The sequence below is a fragment of the Cololabis saira genome, chromosome 22 (assembly GCF_033807715.1).
Source record: "Cololabis saira isolate AMF1-May2022 chromosome 22, fColSai1.1, whole genome shotgun sequence".
Taxonomy (NCBI): domain Eukaryota; kingdom Metazoa; phylum Chordata; class Actinopteri; order Beloniformes; family Belonidae; genus Cololabis; species Cololabis saira.
In genome coordinates, this window is record NC_084608.1 from 622,805 (window position 1) to 644,509 (window position 21,705).

The 21,705-nt window shown below is 45.4% G+C and overlaps 1 protein-coding gene across 7 annotated transcripts in view; it reads left to right on the plus strand.

Annotated features, from left to right (window-relative positions):
* Positions 1–20,600, plus strand: part of ptbp2a (polypyrimidine tract binding protein 2a) — a 92,449-nt gene extending 71,849 nt beyond the window's left edge. For all 7 annotated transcript variants that reach the window (XM_061712930.1, XM_061712931.1, XM_061712934.1 and 4 more), the window contains 3 exons: positions 476–692; positions 20,274–20,351; positions 20,446–20,600. In XM_061712930.1, the coding sequence (XP_061568914.1) occupies positions 476–692; positions 20,274–20,351; positions 20,446–20,575 (425 nt within the window). In that variant the 3' untranslated portion in view covers positions 20,576–20,600. The remainder of the gene's footprint in view (positions 1–475; positions 693–20,273; positions 20,352–20,445) is intronic.
* The last annotated feature ends 1,105 nt before the right edge of the window (positions 20,601–21,705 follow it).

Sequence of the window (21,705 nt, forward strand, 5' to 3'; positions counted from 1 at the left end):
TGGATAATTGCTTTTAGTGTATTTTAGAGATGATTTAAAACACGGGTCAAAACCGACCCGTTAACATCGGAGATGGTAACAGAAAGCTAACACCAGACAAAGGTTAAGGTGTCCCGGTAAAGTCCAGTTCCTTTCTGGCATTTTAACATTTTTTTTTGCGTTTCGTCTGTTCACTTGGTGCTTCCACACTGCTACTACACTGCTGTTTGTTTACACTCACGAGGCTGCCAACATGGCCGCCGCATCCCAGAATGCAACTTGGCGACCAAGCCCTATAGGATAATGCTTCCTTCTGCTTAGGTGATGACTAGTGAAGGCAAGTGCTCGGGTCTGTCTGTTTTGCATATACTTTTATGGCCAGCATAGATTTTCTTGTCATCTAGTTGGCAGACTTTCAGTGCATGTAGACATCAAAGATTGAAGTTTTCAAAGCACAGAAAAATGCTGAACTTGGTCTCGTTCACTGTGGCCAAAGCAATGAGTCACCTGAACGGCCAGAAGATGCACGGGAAGATCATCAGGGTGACGCTGTCCAAGCACCAGGCCGTGGCGCTACCCCGGGACGGCCTGGACGACCAGGGCCTCACCAAGGATTACGCTAACTCCCCACTTCATCGCTTCAAGAAACCTGGTTCCAAGAACTTCCAGAACATCTTCCCGCCTTCCGCCACTCTTCACCTCTCCAACATCCCGTAAGTATGAGGCCAGCCAGCTAGGGCTCATACTCAGAATTTCACTCATCTCCACGTTCTCAGCAAATGAAAATCATTTAAATAAAAAAAAACATTTTCTCAAAGCGGGAAAGAGATTTGAATGTTTCCATTTGTAAAGTGTATAAAATCATGAAATACCCAGGGGGCCAAGCAGAAAAACAGACATGGAGCGTTGTAAAAGGTTTGACACCAGAAATGATATCTAGGACCTTCAAGGATCACAACCTGGGTGGACAACCCGGTCAACTAGCTGCTGGAAAGCTACAGGGGGCCAAAAACCCTCTTTTTAGGACATTTTCCAGGCGAAATTATGTATATGCATATATTTAGGTACTACAATGGCATTAATAGTCATAGAACTATAAAATTTGGCAGAGAGTATGTTGACACATAGGGGAAGACAGGAAAATAATATTCTGGGCCTTGCTGCAACTCTATTTTAAGATATCACTCTCAACATCCTAAAAAAGACAAAAAAAAGTACTGCTCGCCTAACAAATTCTCATGAAAATCAATATTTTTCAGTATTTTATGGAGAATATCTATGCCTACTATGTATATAGAAAACTTCCTTAATTCATAAGCTTTCATTTGAGTCCAAGATGGCCTTTCTATCTCGAAGGCTGCACTAGCTGTGGCCAAATGTCTGCTCTATATCCCAAATCGAGAATTGTACTGAAACTGAATTTCCAGTCAGTGTTCCACGAGATGAGGTCAAGTGCTATTTCTTCTTCTATCATTTGAATAACATCCTATATTGATACTTAGATATTGATGATAATAAGAAACAAAATTCCTGTCAGCAAAACATTTATTTTCATTTGGATTTTCATAAATTGAATACAAAATAGCCATTTTCGTGGCCAGGACTACATTGTGATTTTAAAAAAAGAAAAGAAAAAAAAGTAACCTGACATAATACATGTCCAAATTACAGCAGGTATAACAGGTTTTAGTATCAGTGTCTAGTTTTCTGATTCACTGGTGCTGCCACTGAACTCCAATGTGACTGTGTTTAATCTGTTGCATCTGGTTGTCAGTCCCTGGCAACGGCACCCTATGTAGCATGGAACTCCCTTCTTTGCACAGGAACAGTTCTTCTGGCAACCTTTGACACATCCACATGAGATTGTCTTGTTCATTGACACAGGCCAGGCTGGCTTTGTAGAAGAGAGGGGAACTGCTTTTCCATTATCCATAGACCATCCAAATTCTGTGCACAAGGGAATTTTTGGCTTGGATATGTGTGCACTCTTGTCAATGAGTGTTGCTAGAGCAGCCCTTTTCAGGTGCAGGAGAAATGCTTCTTCTGTTGGGGGTAGTAGCTTTAAGAGTGTTGATCTGTTGTTCAGGAACTTGTATGCTCTCAGTTTGCCCAGATCTGAATCCTCAAAATGATCGGCTGTGGCTGTATACACAGCTATGGTGAGGTCCCGTGCCTGATTAAGGACGTCATCTGTTATGGCATCGGTTGGGTTCTCACCAAATTCTTCCAGTGCCGGTATGTCCAGAATCATGCTTCTCTTAAACCACGCCTTCTTTCCACTGAAATATGGGTAACTAGTTGTATCTCTGCCACTCAGACTGTGGACAAAGGGCATTGCACAACACTGTGAAGGTCCCAGTGCCACAACCATTTTATGGATAGGCAAGTCTGCATTTTGGGCTGTTCTCACCCACAGCTCTGCTAGATCACTAAGATGCGTTGCACCATAGTACAGGCACATGACAATGATGTCAGTGTCATTTGCATGTATGACAACTCTGTCAACTCCTTCATTCTGGACACTGTAGAGGGTGTGGAGTATGATCCTGGTGTCAGCCTCCTGCTGTGTAGACTCCAGAGCAGGAACATGCATAACAGACCCTCCTGTCAGCACTACACTCTTGGTCTCTTCTTTGAAACCACCACCCAGGTAGAGATGAGTTGGGCCAAGAATAGGTTCCAGTTGCTCATTCTCAGACCATTTGTCACAGAGGAAGCTCAGAAGATTTGCTTTGTTAGCTGAGACTGCAAAAAACTCCTTTGGGTCTGGAGCTGTGAACTGCTCACTGACTTCATACGCTTTGGCTGGTTTTGATCGGGCATATCTCTTTTCCTGCTCAGCTGATTTAAGGCTGGGTCCACTGTACCTGTCACAACAGAAGTGTATGATCTGAGTGCCAGCAGGCACATCATTCAGCAGCAAGTTTTTGTATCGCTCAGCAATAGTTCCAAATAGTTCACCTTTTTGAAAAGACCAGTGTCTTATGGCACACATAGCATCAACTACTACTGCTGTCTTTTTGCCATCTTGAAGCAGATTAGGGATGCTGTTCACTTTGTTCTCCTCTTTCAGAGTCTTTACTAGGCTTGCCTTGGTACCAGTTCTCATACTGCCATCCTCCTGGAAGAGGGATGGGGGAAAGTCACTGCACCCGTGGTTGCCGATGAAGTCCACAATGTTAAGCTCTCCGCCACTGGCAATGATCTGTGTCATGCGCAGAAAGGCAGTAACTTCATTGCTCTTGCCAGATGAAAATGTTTTACCCCCAGACTTCTTGGATTTTGTGTTTTGTGTGTGGAAGGTGTTAAGCTTCACAATACTTGTCTTCTTCTGATCACTGGACAGTGACTCTGACAGAGCCCTCAAACCAAGTGCTTTCACATTTGTCAGGTTGTCCTTGACTGTGGAATCTGCACATTGTCCAGTTGATATGTTGATCAGGCATGGTGTGGCTGTTGTGAATGGGTTGGTCTCTACTGCTGCCATGACCTTGACTACCATCTCAGCATCCTTGGTGACACGACTCCAACCAGATTCATTCATTCATTCAACTGGTACCAAGGCAAGCCTAGTAAAGACTCTGAAAGAGGAGAACAAAGTGAACAGCATCCCTAATCTGCTTCAAGATGGCAAAAAGACAGCAGTAGTAGTTGATGCTATGTGTGCCAGTGGCAGCTGGTCTTTTCAAAAAGGTGAACTATTTGGAACTATTGCTGAGCGATACAAAAACTTGCTGCTGAATGATGTGCCTGCTGGCACTCAGATCATACACTTCTGTTGTGACAGGTACAGTGGACCCAGCCTTAAATCAGCTGAGCAGGAAAAGAGATATGCCCGATCAAAACCAGCCAAAGCGTATGAAGTCAGTGAGCAGTTCACAAGAGAATGAGCAACTGGAACCTGTTCTTGGCCCAACTCATCTCTACCTGGGTGGTGGTTTCAAAGAAGAGACCAAGAGTGTAGTGCTGACAGGAGGGTCTGTTATGCATGTTCCTGCTCTGGAGTCTACACAGCAGGAGGCTGACACCAGGATCATACTCCACACCCTCTACAGTGTCCAGAATGAAGGAGTTGACAGAGTTGTCATACATGCAAATGACACTGACATCATTGTCATGTGCCTGTACTATGGTGCAACGCATCTTAGTGATCTAGCACTGGGACCTTCACAGTGTTGTGCAATGCCCTTTGTCCACAGTCTGAGTGGCAGAGATACAACTAGTTACCCATATTTCAGTGGAAAGAAGGCGTGGTTTAAGAGAAGCATGATTCTGGACATACCGGCACTGGAAGAATTTGGTGAGAACCCAACCGATGCCATAACAGATGACGTCCTTAATCAGGCACGGGACCTCACCATAGCTGTGTATACAGCCACAGCCGATCATTTTGAGGATTCAGATCTGGGCAAACTGAGAGCATACAAGTTCCTGAACAACAGATCAACACTCTTAAAGCTACTACCCCCAACAGAAGAAGCTTTTTTCCTGCACCTGAAAAGGGCTGCTCTAGCAACACTCATTGACAAGAGTGCACACATATCCAAGCCAAAAATTCCCTTGTGCACAGAATTTGGATGGTCTATGGATAATGGAAAAGCAGTTTCCATCTCTTCTACAAAGCCAGCCTGGCCTGTGTCAATGAACAAGACAATCTCATGTGGATGTGTCAAAGGTTGCCAGAAGAACTGTTCCTGTGCAAAGAAGGGAGTTCCATGCTACATAGGGTGCCGTTGCCAGGGACTGACAACCAGATGCAACAGATTAAACACAGTCACATTGGAGTTCAGTGGCAGCACCAGTGAATCAGAAAACTAGACACTGATACTAAAACCTGTTATACCTGCTGTAATTTGGACATGTATTATGTCAGGTTACTTTTTTTTCTTTTCTTTTTTTAAAATCACAATGTAGTCCTGGCCACGAAAATGGCTATTTTGTATTCAATTTATGAAAATCCAAATGAAAATAAATGTTTTGCTGACAGGAATTTTGTTTCTTATTATCATCAATATCTAAGTATCAATATAGGATGTTATTCAAATGATAGAAGAAGAAATAGCACTTGACCTCATCTCGTGGAACACTGACTGGAAATTCAGTTTCAGTACAATTCTCGATTTGGGATATGGAGCAGACATTTGGCCACAGCTAGTGCAGCCTTCGAGATAGAAAGGCCATCTTGGACTCAAATGAAAGCTTATGAATTAAGGAAGTTTTCTATATACATGGTAGGCATAGATATTCTCCATAAAGTACTGAAAAATATTGATTTTCATGAGAATTTGTTAGGCGAGCAGTAGTTTTTTTTGTCTTTTTTGGGATGTTGAGAGTGATATCTTAAAATAGAGTTGCAGCAAGGCCCAGAATATTATTTTCCTGTCTTCCCCTATGTGTCAACATACTCTCTGCCAAATTTTATAGTTCTATGACTATAAATGCCATTGTAGTACCTAAATATTTGCAGATACATAATTTCGCCTGGAAAATGTCCCAAAAAGAGGGTTTTTGGCCCCCTGTAGCTTTCCAGCAGCTAGTTGACCGGGTTGTCCACCCAGGTTGTGATTCTTGAAGGTCCTAGATATCATTTCTGGTGTCAAACCTTTTACAACGCTCCATGTCTGTTTTCCCCAAAAATGGGGTTTTGCCCCCTGGGTAAAATGAATCCATATATTTGAGGAATAATAATAATAATAATACATTTTATTTGTATAGCGCTTTTCTAGGCACTCAAAGACGCTTTTCATTAGTAAAAATCCGAAAAGCAGTACACTCAAAGACACCAAAGACACTTTACAATAGTATACAAATCCTAAAAGTAGTACACATATGGCACTTTTCCACTAGTATCGGCTCAGCCCGACTCGGCGCGGCTTTACACGGCTCCACACGTGTGTTTTCGCACTGCCAGGGGAGAAGTGGGCAGGTTTGGGTGAAGCTGCTGTGACGTACTCGATTGCGCAACCGCTTTGTTCATGTCGGCGCTGATCAGAAATCAGCTGGAGCCGGGAGCGGCTGAGAGTAAAACAGCCCGTCTGCATCGCTTTTTTAATCTTTTCTCGACAGCCACCAGGTTTATGAACATCTGCACCTCAGAGTTGGATCACCAAACAGACGTTTTGCGCTTTATAATAAAATCGCAGCGAGTCGCCTCGCGCTGACTCCCGCTTCCTGATTCAAACGTCTGACGGCCCCGCCCCCCGACCAATCAGAGGCGTGGAGGGTGGTGACGGCCCCGCCCCCCGACCAATCGGTGGTGAGGAGGGTGGTGACGTCAGAAATAGTCCCTGCTCAGCCCGCTTTCAGAACCTCACTGAAATGGTTACAGAAAAAAGTATCGGCTTGGAGCGGCTTTACCCGTCTCTAGTGCGGAAGCGCAAAACGGGTAGAACCGAGCTGAAGTGATACTAGTGCAAAAGCGACAATAGGACAATGACATGACACAGGACAGTACATGAGGACACTACAAGACACAGGACAGTACATGAGGACACTACAAGACACAGGACAGTACATGAGGACACTACAAGACACAGGACAGTACATGAAGACACTACATGACATGGGACATTGATCACACATTAAAAGCAGTTCTGTAAAGGTGAGTTTTGTGATGGGAATTGAATATTGGGAGGTCTGTACAGTCACGGATGTTTGGGGAGGGAGTTCCAGTTATAGTACCAGTAGTACCAGTTATAGTACCAGTAGTACCAGTTATAATACCAGTTGTAGTACCAGTTATAGTTCCAGTTATAGTACCAGTAGTACCAGTTATAGTACCAGTAGTTCCAGTTATAATACCAGTTATAGTACCAGTTATAGTTCCAGTTATAGTACCAGTTATAGTACCAGTAGTACCAGTTATAGTACCAGTAGTACCAGTTATAATACCAGTTGTAGTACCAGTTATAGTACCAGGTCCTGGTTGGTTCTGACTGGAGGGGACAGGAGGTTGGTAGTACCAGTTATAGTACCAGTAGTTCCAGTTATAATACCAGTTGTAGTACCAGTTATAGTACCAGTTATAGTTCCAGTTATAGTACCAGTAGTACCAGTTATAGTACCAGTAGTACCAGTCTGTACAGTCACGGATGTTTGGGGAGGGAGGTCCAGAGGGAGCAGCGATGGAGAAGCTCTGTCCCCCCAGGTCCTGGTTCTGACTGGAGGGGACAGGAGGTTGGTAGTAACAGTTATAGTACCAGTGATAGTACCAGTTGTAGTACCAGTTGTAGTACCAGTTGTAGTACCAGTTATAGTACCAGTAGTAGTACCAGTCTGTACAGTCACGGATGTTTGGGGAGGGAGTTCCAGTTATAGTACCAGTAGTACCAGTTATAGTACCAGTAGTACCAGTTATAATACCAGTTGTAGTACCAGTTATAGTACCAGTAGTACCAGTTATAGTACCAGTAGTACCAGTTATAATACCAGTTGTAGTACCAGTTATAGTACCAGTAGTACCAGTCTGTACAGTCACGGATGTTTGGGGAGGGAGTTCCAGAGGGAGCAGCAATGGAGAAGCTCTGTCCCCCCAGGTCCTGGTTCTGACTGGAGGGGACAGGAGGTTGGTTGGGCCGGAGCTTCGGGAGCTGCGTGCTGGCCTGCGGTCCCCACCCCTGGTCATCCCGTTGCTGGCCCCCCCTTCTCCTCCCTTTTCTCTCTTTTGTCCTGCAGGTGGTCGTGGGTGGCTGTAGCTTGCATTACGGAGCACAAGTCTTTTCCTGACCCTGCACCCCAACCTGGGACTTGCTGATTGGGCCGGAGCTTCGGGAGCTGCGTGCTGGCCTGCGGTCCCCACCCCCGGTCATCCCGTTGCTGCTTCCACCTGCCTGCTGTGCTGTTGCCGTCCCTGACCCACCAGTCTGGCCCTCGGCAGGAGGGTCCCCCCTGATGAGCCTGGTCCTGCTCAAGGTTTCTTCCTCCTAAAGGGGAGTTTTTCCTTGCCACTGTTTGGCTTAAGGTTTTTCTCCCACTAGGGGAGTTTTTACCTGCCATTGTTTATGTAATAACTGCTCGGGGGTCATGTTCTGGGTATGGGTCTCTGTAAAGCGTCTAGAGACAACTCTGTTGTATTAGACGCTATATAAATAAAATTGAATTGAATTGAATTGGTAGTACCAGTTATAGTACCAGTAGTACCAGTTATAGTACCAGGTCCTGGTTGGTTCTGACTGGAGGGGACAGGATGTTGGTAGTACCAGTTATAGTACCAGTAGTACCTGTTATAGTACCAGTAGTACCAGTTGTAGTACCAGTTATAGTACCAGTTATAATACCAGTTGTAGTACCAGTTATAGTACCAGTAGTACCAGTCTGTACAGTCACGGATGTTTGGGGAGGGAGTTCCAGAGGGAGCAGCAATGGAGAAGCTCTGTCCCCCCAGGTCCTGGTTCTGACTGGAGGGGACAGGAGGTTGGTAGTACCAGTTATAGTACCAGTGATAGTACCAGTTGTAGTACCAGTTGTAGTACCAGTTGTAGTACCAGTTGTAGTACCAGTAGTAGTACCAGTCTGTACAGTCACGGATGTTTGGGGAGGGAGTTCCAGTTATAGTACCAGTAGTACCAGTTATAGTACCAGTAGTACCAGTTATAATACCAGTTGTAGTACCAGTTATAGTACCAGTAGTACCAGTCTGTACAGTCACGGATGTTTGGGGAGGGAGTTCCAGAGGGAGCAGCAATGGAGAAGCTCTGTCCCCCCAGGTCCTGGTTCTGACTGGAGGGGACAGGAGGTTGGTAGTACCAGTTATAGTACCAGTTATAGTACCAGGTCCTGGTTGGTTCTGACTGGAGGGGACAGGAGGTTGGTAGTACCAGTTATAGTACCAGTAGTACCAGTTATAGTACCAGGTCCTGGTTGGTTCTGACTGGAGGGGACAGGAGGTTGGTAGTACCTGTTATAGTACCAGTTATAGTAACAGTAGTACCAGTTATAGTACCAGGTCCAGGTGTGGCGGTGGAGCAGGTCAGTGACGTAGCAGGGGCCTGATTGTGGAGGGCTTTGTGGGTGAGGAGGAGGACTTTAAAGAGCATATTGCTGGTTAGGGTTTTTTCAAAATTTATACCTGACCTTATGTGAAAATGACTATTTGAGAAGTTAATGTAGGATTTAATATGTTTTACAAGACATAAGGGCACGTATTCAGAGGAAAAAGTGGCTGATTTTAGCAAAGCTTCTAAAACCGTTTTTTTTTTCGAACACAGCGTCATATGATGCAGCAGGAGGGAGACGTCTCCACAGCTCTGCCCCATCTTACTGCGCAGTCGTAGGTAGTAGTGAGTCTGAGCGGTCGTGTATAGTGAGTTGGTCTGTTTTCGGTAGTTATACATTGCATTTATTTATCATCATCGTCATGGTAAATTATTGTGCTGGTCGCACAAACTACAACCTGTCAGGACATCGGGTCCTCCTCGCACCACAACTCAATCACTCTCCTCTGACCATTATTTCTCCTGACCCTGGTCTGTTCCTGGTCTCTTGTTCGCCTAATAACACCGTGTCCTAACTGCATGCGACGCAAGCGAGCGTCAGCGTCAAAAACAATTCCATTGCTTTATTTTTTATTGCACTGTCCATACTGGTTGCGAGCGGCGCGACGCGGCGCCGTTTTGAGCTGAACATTTGTCGGGCACCCTGTTTCTATTTTCTTCCTGTCGCTTGCGTTGAAAGCCGGTTGAAAGTGCTGTAGGAAACAGTCATTTCAATACAAGAACCTCAATAAAGTGGCAGCTGCTGGAGGGAAATCGCCAGGGAGCTGGAAGGTTCGGATAAGATAATAAGATATAATTAAAGCTGCAAGCAGCGATGAACGGGCCCTCGCACTCACGGCCACCGCCCCCCATAAGCATATCAGAAAAGACACCACCCACGACTCTGTCAAACCATTAAAAAGTTATAGCAGAAAAAAGGGACAACCAATCAGAAGAAGAGGCGGGGCTAATTCAGGCCAATGAAGGTCAAGGATTCCATAAAGAATCTGACGACACCACCCAGGACTCTCTATGTCAAACCATTCCAATGTTATAGCAGAACATCGGGACAACCAATCAGAAGAAGGGCGGGGCTAATTAAGGCCAACGAAGCTTAAGGACTCATTACAGAGTCCCATGACACCACCCACAACTTCCTATGTCAAACCATTCAAAAGTTATGACAGAGAATAGTTTTCTAGGGGGCGCTGTTGAGTCGTTAGGCCACGCCCATTAATGCAAACCATGAAATATCAAATTTATCGCCAAGTCTGGCTTGCATGCTTGCATTTTGGCGAAATGTATGCCTTCCTTCGGCAGTTAATTCAGCCCGAAACGTAACGTTCCCCCAAGTGTGTTATACATCAAAATGTGCGTCTCCATCCTCCGACCCCACGCATTACTTTTCTCTTTCAAAAGCGTTACCGTGGCGACGCTAGACGCCAAAAAGCGTGCCCACCCTTCATCTGATTGGTTCAGACAGAAAAAACTTTGCGCCTCAAGCCCCATAATATGCTTTGACGTACATGAACGAAAATCGGTACACACCTGTATCATGTAGCAACTTAAAGAAAAGTCTGTTGGCGCCATGGCCGAAACCGAACAGGAAGTCGGCCATTTTGAACATTCTGCATTAATCGCATAATTTTGGAGCAATATATGCCATTCCTTTGAGAATTAATTCAGCCCGAACCGTATCGTGAACCCAGATATGTTATACATCAAAATGTGCGTCTCTATCCTGCGACTACACGCATTACTTTTCTCTTTCAAAAGTGTTACCGTGGCGACGCTAGATGCCAACAAGCGCACCCCCCCTTCATCTGATTGGTCCATATTTGATAGTTCCCCAAAAGGCACCAAATTTTGCACCCAAGCCAGGCCTGGTGATAAATTTGATATTTCATGGTTTGGATTAATGGGCGTGGCAAAATGGCTCAACAGCGCCCCCCTGAAAACTTTTTGCCTCAAGCCCCACAATACGGTTAGACGTACATGAACGAAAATCGTTACACACCTGTATCATGGCGCAACTTAAACAAAAGTCTCTTAGGGTCATGCCCGAAACCGAACAGGATGTCGGCCATTTTGAATTAATCGTGTCATTTTGGCGAAATTTATGCCAATCCTTCGGCAGTTAATTCAGCCCGAACCGTAACGTGTCCCCAAGTGTGTTATACATCAAAATGTGCATCTCCATCCTGCGACTACACGCATTACTTTTCTCTTTCAAAAGCGTTACCGTGGCGACGCTAGACGCCAAAAAGTGCACCCCCTCTTCATCTGATTGGTCCATATTTGATAGTTCTCCAAAAGTCACCAAATTTTGCATGCAAGCTAGACATGGTTTGACATAGGAAGTTGTGGGTGGTGTCATGGGACTCTGTAATGAGTCCTTAAGCTTCGTTGGCCTTAATTAGCCCCGCCCCTTTTTCTGATTGGTTGTCCCGATTTTCTACTATAACTTTGGAATGGTTTGACATAGAGAGTCGTGGGTGGTGTCATCAGATTCTGTATCGAGTCCTTGACCTTCATTGGCCTGAATTAGCCCCGCCCCTTCTTCTGATGGGTTGTCCCTTTTTTCTGCTATAACTTTTTAATGGTTTGACATAGGAAGTCATGGGTGGTGTCATTTCTAATATGCTTTTGGGGGGCGGTGGCCGTGAGTGCGAGGGCCCGTTCATCGCTGCTTGCAGCTTTAATTAGGGCCCGAGCACTTGCAGTGCGAAGGCCCTATTGTATTTGCAGGAATTTTTAGGGCCCGAGCACCTTCAGTGCGAAGGCCCTATTGTATCTGTAGGAATTCTTCGCGTTATTAGGGCCCGAGCACTTACAGTGCGAAGGCCCTATTGTATCTGTAGGAATTCTTCGCGTTATTATTATTTTTCTGACAAAAGGAAGGCCTTTTTGCCCCCCTAAACGTGCCCAAAAAGTCACCAAATTTTGCACGCAAGACAGGCCTGGCGAAAAATTTGATATTTAATGGTTTGCATTAATGGGCGTGGCAAAATGGCTCAACAGCGCCCCCCGGAAAAGTTTGTGCCTCAAGCCCCACGATACGGTTTGACGTACATGCACGAAAATCGGTACACACCTGTATCATGTCACAACTTAAAGAAAAGTCTCTTGGCGCCATGGCCCAAACCCAACAGGATGTCGGCATTTTTGAATTAATCGTGTCATTTTGGCGAAATTTATGCCATTCCTTTGGCAGTTAATACGGCCCGAACCGTAACGTGCACCCAAGTGTGTTATACATCAAAATGTGCGTCTCCATCCTCCGACACCACGCATTACTTTTCTCTTTCAAAAGTGTTACCGTGGCGACGCTAGACGCCAAAAAGCGCGCCCACCCTTCATCTGATTGGTTCAGACCGAAAAAAAGTTGCGCCTCAAGCCCCACAATACGGTTTGACGTACATGAACGAAAATCGGTACAAACCTGTATCATGTCGCAACTTAAAGAAAAGTCTCTTGGCGCCATGGCCGAAACCGAACAGGATGTCGGCCATTTTGAACATTCTGAATTAATCGCGTAATTTTGGAGCAATATATGCCATTCCTTCGAGAATTAATACGGCCCGAACCGTATCGTGAACCCAGATGTGTTATACATCAAAATGTGCGTCTCCATCCTGCGACTACACGCATTACTTTTCTCTTTCAAAAGGGTTACCGTGGCGACGGTAGACGCCAAAAAGCGTGCCCCCCCTTCATCCGATTGGTACATATTTGATAGTTCCCCAAAAGGCACCAAATTTGGCATGCAAGCCAGGCCTGGCGATAAATTTGATATTTCATGGTTTGCATTAATGGGCGTGGCAAAATGGCTCAACAGCGCCCCCTAGAAAACTTTGTGCCTCAAGCCCCGTGATACGGTTTGACGTACATGCACGAAAATCGGCACACACCTGTATCATGGCGCAACTTAAAGAAAAGTCTCTTGGCGTCATGCCCGAAACCGAACAGGAAGTCGGCCATTTTGAATTAATTGTATAATTTTGGCGCAATTTATGCCATTCCTTCGGCAGTTAATACGGCCCGAACCGTAACGTGCACCCAGGTGTGTTATACATCAAAATGTGCGTCTCCATCCTGCGACTATGCACATTACTTTTCTCTTTCAAAAGTGTTACCGTGGCGACGCTAGACGCCAAAAGGCGCGCCCCCCCCTTCATCTGATTGGTCCATATTTGATAGTTCTCCATATTTGATGCAAGCCAGGCCTGGCGATAAATTTGATATTTCATGGTTTGCATTAATGGGCGTGGCCTACTCGCTCAACAGCGCCCCCTAGAACACTTTTCTCTGCCATAACTTTTGAAAGGTTTGACATAAAGAGTCGTGGGTGGTGTCATGGGACTCGGTATTGAGTCCTTGACCATAATTGGTGAAAATTAGCCCCGTCCTTTCTTCTGATTGGTTGTACCTATTTCCTGCTATAACTTTTGAATGTTTTGACATAGAGAGTAGTGGGTGGTGTCATCTGACTCTGTATTGAGTCCTTGAGCTTCTTTGGCCTTAATTAGCCCCGCCCCTTCTTCTGATAGGTTGTCCCGATTTTCTGCTATAACTTTTGAATGGTTTGACATAGAGAGTCGTGGGTGGTGTCATCAGACTCTGTATGGAGTCCTTGACCTTCATTGGTCTGAATTAGCTCCGCCCCTTCTTCTGATTGGTTGTCCTTTTTTCTGCTATAACTTTTGAATGGTTTAACATAGGAAGTCGTGGGTGATGTCATTTCTGATATGCTTATGGAGGGCGGTAGCCGTGAGTGCGAGGGCCCGTTCATCGCTGCTTGCAGCTTTAATTATTATTATTATTATTATTATTTTTCTGACGAAAGGAGGGCCTTTTTGCCCCCCTAAACGTGCCCAAAAAGTCACCAAATTTTGCATGCAAGGCAGGCCTGGCGAAAAATTTGATATTTAATGGTTTGCATTAATGGGCGTGGCAAAATGGCTCAACAGCGCCCCCCGGAAAACTTTGTGCCTCAAGCCCCACGATACGGTTTGACGTACATGCACGAAAATCGCTACACACCTGTATCATGGCACAACTTCAAGAAAAGTCTCTTGGAGCCATGCCCGAAACCGAACAGGAAGTCGGCCATTTTGAATTAATTGTGTAATTTTGGCGCAATTTATGCCCTTCCTTCGGCAGTTAATACGGCCCGAACCGTAACGTGCCCCCAAGTGTGTTATACATCAAAATGTGCGTCTCCATCCTCCGACACCACGCATTACTTTTCTCTTTCAAAAGCGTTACCGTGGCGACGCTAGACGACAAAAAGCGCGCCCACCCTTCATCTGATTGGTTCAGACCGAAAAAACTTTGCGCCTCAAGCCCCATAATACGCTTTGATGTACATGAACGAAAATCGGTACACACCTGTATCATGTCGCAACTTAAAGAAAAGTCTCTTGGCGCCATGGCCGAAACCGAACAGGAAGTCGGCCATTTTGAACATTCTGAATTAATCGCGTAATTTTGGAGCAATATATGCCATTCCTTCGAGAATTAATACGGCCCGAACCGTATCGTGCACCCAGATGTGTTATACATCAAAATGTGCGTCTCCATCCTGCGACTACACGCATTACTTTTCTCTTTCAAAAGTGTTACCGTGGCGACGCTAGACGCCAACAAGCGCACCCCCCCTTCATCTGATTGGTCCATATTTGATAGTTCCCCAAAAGGCACCAAATTTGGCATGCAAGCCAGGCCTGGCGGTAAATTTGATATTTTATGGTTTACATTAATGGGCGTGGCAAAATGGCTCAACAGCGCCCCCCGGAAAACTTTGTGCCTCAAGCCCCACGATACGGTTTGACGTACATGCACGAAAATCGCTACACACCTGTATCATGGCACAACTTCAAGAAAAGTCTCTTGGAGCCATGGCCGAAACCGAACAGGAAGTCGGCCATTTTGAATTAATTGTGTAATTTTGGCGCAATTTATGCCATTCCTTCGGCAATTAATACGGCCCGAACCGTAATGTGCACCCAGGTGTGTTATACATCAAAATGTGCGTCTCCATCCTGGGACTACACGCATTACTTTTCTCTTTCAAAAGTGTTACCGTGGCGACGCTAGACGCCAAAAGGCGCGCCCCCCCTTCATCTGATTGGTCCATATTTGATAGTTCTCCAAAAGTAATCAAATTTTGCATGCAAGTCAGACTTGGCGATACATTTGATATTTCATGGTTTGCATTAATGGGCGTGGCCTAACGGCTCAACAGCGCCCCCTAGAATACTTTTATCTGCCATAACTTTTGAATGGTTTGACATAGGAAGTTGTGGGTGGTGTCATGGGACTCAGTAATGAGTCCTTAAGCTTCGTTGGCCTTAATTAGCCCCGCCCCTTCTTCTGATTGGTTGTCCCTTTTTTCTGCTATAACTTTTTAATGGTTTGACTCCCGCTTCCTGATTCAAACGTCTGCCGGCCCCGCCCCCCGACCAATCAGTGGCGAGTAGGGTGATGACGGCCCCGCCCCCCGACCAATCAGCTGTTGTAATGTGGTGACGTTAGAAATAGTCCCGTGCTCAGCCCGGTTAGAACCTCGGTTGAATGGTTACAGAAAAAGTAATAATAAAATAGTAGTGTTTTACTAATATTTATACCTTACAAATATTTAAAAAATTAGGAAAAAAAAGTTCCAGACATTATATCGCTATCTTGGTCTCTCCTAAGCCAGTAAGTCAAAGTGAGGTATCAGCTGAGATATAGCTCAACCAGATCATTGCGATCTTTGGTGCCGGTGGTTGGGAGTTCGAGCCTGGCAGGATGCTGACATTTTTGTAAGCAAATTTTGTGTTTTTTTTACATCAAGATGTGCGTCTCTTTCCTGCGACGACGCACATTACTTTTCTCTTTCAAAAGTGTTACTGTGGCGACGCTAGACGTGAAAAAGCGCTCGTCCCCTTCATCTGATTGGTCCATATTTGATAGTTCTCCAAAAGTCACCAAATTTTGCATGCAAGCCAGGCCTGGTGATACATTTGATATTTAATGGTTTGCATTAATGGGCGTGGCCTAACGGCTCAACAGCGCCCCCTAGAATACTTTTCTCTGCCATAACTTTTGAATGGTTTGACATAGGAAGTTGTGGGTGGTGTCATGGGACTCTGAAATGAGTCCTTGACCTTCATTGGCCTGAATTAGCCCCGCCCCTTCCTCTGATTGGTTGTTCCTTTTTTCTGCTATAACTTTTGAATGGGTTGACATAGAGAGTCGTGGGTGGTGTCATTTCTGATATGCTTATGGGGGGCGGTGGACGTGAGTGCGCTTCGTTGGCCTTAATTAGCCCCGCCCCTTCTTCTGATTGGTTGTCCCTTTTTTCTGCTATAACTTTTGAATGGTTTGACATAGAGAGTCGTGGGTGGTTTCATCAGATTCTGTATGGAGTCCTTGACCTTCATTGGCCTGAATTAGCCCCGCCCCTTCTTCTGATTGGTTGTCCCTTTTTTCTGCTATAACTTTTGAATGGTTTCACATAGGAAGTCGTGGGTGGTGTCATTTCTGATATGCTTATGGGGGGCGGTGGCCGTGAGTGCGAGGGCCCGTTCATCGCTGCTTGCAGCTTTAATTATTATTATTATTTTCCTGACAAAAGGAAGGCCTTTTTGCCCCCCTAAACGTGCCCAAAAAGTCACCAAATTTTGCACCCAAGTCAGGCCTGGCGAAAAATTTGATATTTAATGGTTTGCATTAATGGGCATGGTAAAATGGCTCAACAGCGCCCCCTTGAAAACTTTGTGCCTCAAGCCCCACGATACGGTTTGACGTACATGTACGAAAATCGGTACACACCTGTATCATGGGACAACTTAAAGAAAAGTCTCTTGCCGTCATGCCCGAAACCGAACAGGAAGTCGGCCATTTGGAATTAATCGTGTCACTTTGGCGCAATTTATGCCATTCCTTCGAGAGTTAATTCAGCCCGAACCGTATCGTGAACCCAGATGTGTTATACATCAAAATGTGCGTCTCCATCCTGCGACTACACTCATTACTTTTCTCTTTCAAAAGTGTTACCGTGGCGACGCTAGACGCCAACAAGCGCACCCCCCCTTCATCTGATTGGTCCATATTTGATAGTTCCCCAAAAGGCACCAAATTTGGCACGCAAGCCAGGCCTGGCGATAAATTTGATATTTTATGGTTTGCATTAATGGGCGTGGCAAAATGGCTCAACAGCGCCCCCCGGAAAACTTTGTGCCTCAAGCCCCACAATACGGTTTGACGTACATGCACGAAAATCGCTACACACCTGTATCATGGCACAACTTAAAGAAAAGTCTCTTGGAGCCATGGCCGAAACCGAACAGGATGTCGGCCATTTTGAATAAATTGTGTCATTTTGGCGAAATTTATGCCATTCCTTCGGCAGTTAATTCAGCCCAAACTGTAACGTGCACCCAGGTGTGATATACATCAAAATGTGCGTCTACATCCTGCGACACCACGCATTACTTTTCTCTTTCAAAACTGTTACCGTGGCGACCCTAGACGCCAAAAGGCGCGCCCCCCCTTCATGTGATTGGTCCATATTTGATAGTTCTCCAAAAGTCACCAAATTTTGCATGCAAGCCAGACTTGGCGATAAATTTGATATTTCATGGTTTGCATTAATGGGCGTGGCCTAACGGCTCAACAGCGCCCCCTAGAATACTTTTATCTGCCATAACTTTTGAATGGTTTGACATAGGGAGTCGTGGGTGGTGTCATCAGATTCTTTATGGAGTCCTTGACATTCATTGGCCTGAATTAGCCCCGCCCCTTCTTCTGATTGGTTGTCCCTTTTTTCTGCTATAATTTTTTAATGGTTTGACATAGGAAGTCGTGGGTGGTGTCATGGGACTCTGTAATGAGTCCTTAAGCTTAGTTGGCCTGAATTAGCCCCGCCCCTTCTTCTGATTCGTTGCCCCGATTTTCTGCTATAACTTTTGAATGGTTTGACATAGAGAGTCGTGGGTGGTGTCATCAGATTCTGTATGGAGTCCTTGACCTTCATTGGCCTGAATTAGCCCCGCCCATTCTTCTGATTGGTTGTCCCTTTTTTCTGCTATAACTTCTGAATGGTTTGACATAGGAAGTCGTGGGTGGTGTCGTTTCTGATATGCTTAAGGGGGGCGGTGGCCGTGAGTGCGAGGGCCCGTTCATCGCTGCTTGCAGCTTTAATTTCTAATTGAAGTTACTCATAGATCGCCTGTTTGTCTATTTCGGATGCATTTAATCAGAAAAAAGAGAAGAGGGCCCTTTTCTCTGCGCCCTCTGCCCGATCTCTTGCGCTGTGCGTCCCGTGACGTCTCCATCACCAAGCGGCTTTCCCAAATCCAACTCAGCCTGGATCATTTCTCGTGTCCTCTGCTTTTTCCCCACATCCCAGTAATGCAGTAATGATCTGACATGCTGACATGTTTGCTGCATTAACACAACACGCCGCTCACTCACGCTGTTCGCTGTTTGATTGTGCCATCACACGCCGTTATTAATTGTTCGTTTTTTTCCCCACTTATTCCACCGAATAATAAGCTTGTTTTCTGTTTAGAAAGTACAAACGTAGACAGATTACAAGTACTCACCCATCTTTTAGGAGTTATTTTCAGAGTTTCTTTCAGGAGCGCACGGGCGGGTGCTGTAGTGAATAAAGGCTGATTTATGGTTCCGCGTAAAATCGACGGCGTAGGCTACGGCGTAGGCTACGGCGTAGGCTACGGCGTAGGCTACGGCGTAGGTTACGCGGCGCACGCAGCGTTCGGTGCGTGCGCCGCGTACCCTACGCCGTAGGGCTGCGTTGGTGTAACGCGGACCCATAAATCAGCCTTTTAAAAAGCGAGTTTCAGCTGTCAATCAAAAGAACGTGGGGGTCCTAAGGGGTTCGTAATTATAAGGCTGTGGCCTGTCATATTGGTGTGTATACACATTCACAACCTCTTCAGTGTCACAACTAACATTAAGATCCATTATTTTTTCTATTGTTGAAATTCACCGCACTCCCTCCCGCTACGTCACTTCCGGTTCAGCTTTTTCAGATGCGGAAGTAAAATACTCTCACAAAAACAACTCCGGAGGTCACTGTAGTATATATTTATGCGTATTTCAATGAAAATTCAGTTCCTACATTATTTTCCTACACATTAATTCACAGGGGTCTCCAACCTGCAATCTGCTCTTTAAAATGGATCCGTTGAGGGATGGGGAGCCAGTGGAGCTTCTAGAGCAGGGGTGTCCAAAGTCGGTCCTCGAGGGCCGGTGTCCTGCATGTTTTAGATGTGTCCCTTTTTTTTATCAAACCGTGATACAAGGAACTGTGTCATCAACAGAACTATCCAGACTTTGATGACAAGCTGGTGACGACCGTTAATTAGAATCAGGTGTGTTGATGCAGGAAACAACTACAACATGCAGGACTGCGGCCCTCGAGGACCCACTTTGGACACCCCTGTTCTAGAGGACTGGGGTGATGTGGTCTCAGCAGGTGAGTGGCAGAGTTTTGAATGTATTGGAGTTTATTGAGGACCTTGGAAGATGAGCCATAAAGGATGCTATTGCAGTAGTCGAGTCTTGAGGTGATGAAGGTGTGGATCAAAGTTTAAGCGGCAAAGAAGGAGAGTGATGGACGGAGACTGGCAATATTTTTGAGGTGGAAGAAGTGGTTGTGATGTGGTTGACATGGTGTTGGAAGGAGATGTTATTGTCCAGAATAGCTCCCAGGTTGCGGATGTGAGTGGAGGGGGACAGAATGGAGTTGTCAACAGTGAGAGTGAAGTTGTGAGCGGTTTTGGTGAGGGATTTGGATGATGAGCATGTCTGATTTGTTGCAGTTGAGTTGGAGGAAGTTGGAATGCATCCATGATTTTATTTCAGTGAGGCAGTTGGTCAGGGTAGAGTGGGTTGCAGAGGTGAGGGATTTGGTGGAGATGTATAGTTGGACGTCGTCAGCAAAGCAGTGGAAGAGGAGATGGTGGCAGATGATCAGAACCTTCCCAACCCCCAGACCTTAAGCGGAATTGGATAAAGCCGATCAAACGTGTTTTCCATGTAAACCTCAATTCGGAATTACTATTTCCATGTAAACTCGAAGGAAAATAGTTTAATTCTGAATTATTTAATTCGGAATAATTAATTCAGAATTAAAAAACATCATGTAACCATGGCCATTAATGCTTTTAAGTATGTTGCCAGCCTAAAATCCAACAATGGATGATGAGGGGGAAAACTTGGAATATCCTGGGTTCGATGACTCAGCTCACGTCCAAGGCTCTCAAGCATTGATGGTGCCAGTGTCTTATTTCCTTTGTACTTCAACAGGCAAGATGTGACGGAAGACGACCTGCGGCTTCTCTTCTCCAACACGGGAGGAAGCGTGAAAGCCTTCAAGTTTTTCCAGTACGTTCAGCTGTAGGGTGCCTCGGATGGACGATTTTGTTCCGTTCTTTGTTTATTTTAAGGTGTGTATTGATCCACTTCTCATGTGTTTCAGGGATCGCAAAATGGCTCTGATACAGATGTCAACAGTGGAAGAAGCCATCCAGTCCTTGGTGGACCTTCATAATTCCAACATGGGAGGCAACCAGCACCTGAGGGTGTCTTTCTCCAAGTCCACCATTTAAGACCAGAGCCCAGAGACTGGTGGCTGGGGGGGGTTACTGGGGGGGTTACTGGGGGGGGGGGGCAGACAGACACACGCTGTCTCCATAGCTCCACCTGGGAAAGACCACGTGGATTGAATCTGTTTTTGGTTGTTTTCCCCTCACTTTTGTATTGTAGGGGTTTGTCATTCCTTGAGAGAAACTGAAACCTTTGACTTTTTCAAGAGCAACTCTTCATCTCTCCAGTTATTAGCTGTCTTTTACCTCCATATTTTTAGTTCAAGCTAAATATTAAAGATTGGTTATCTCCCTGTCTGACAATTGTATGTACATCACTGTTTGCATTTTTGTTGAATAAATAGTACTTATGTGCCTTACCTGACGATATCAACTGTTTGTGCAACCGATCACTTTTAACCCTTCTGATGAGGAATTGATGCTATTATTGAGTACCTGTGCATAATGTGGGTGGTTTATGAGGCTGTGGCGCCAGGCCAGTGGAACGCTTCCACATGTTTTAAGGCTCGGCATGGTGGCAGCAAAAGTACAGAACATTTGTGAGCCAACATGTTTGAGGTGTTGCACCGGCCTCACAGCCACTTTAACTCCCATATTCTACAGGGACTCTCGCCGTGAAATCGTTGTCCCCATTTTTGAGTTAGCGATCGTGGAGAGCATGAACTATTGGACCGTGGTCTAGTTTCTCTCCAGTTGTAGTTATGGGTGATTGTCTCTCTTAGGCATGCATAACGACGAGGTAATCGTCAGAAGTGTTGCATGCATCAAAGCATTTCCAGAATGAGTCCACTGTGATTTCATTGTCATGTGAGTTTACTTGAGAGGGCTACTCAGTTGGACCAAGATTTCTGTGCCTTCAGTGTTCCTCATTTAAACCTGGGTCAGTGAATAAGTACCGACTTAACTCATTTTTTAATACTCAAGACCTGACGGGAGGCATTTGGACAAAAATAAGAACTCTGTATTTTTTTATTCCACACCAGATTTTATACAGCTCAAAGTGTCCAGATTTGCTTATTCTAATAAGGCACAATAAAAGGATGCATTCTTTTCTAACGAATGGAAATGAAACAGCGTTTCCTAGTTTTTGAGTTTTCCCTCTCATGATGTCTGTTGTGTATTGTGTTTCCACC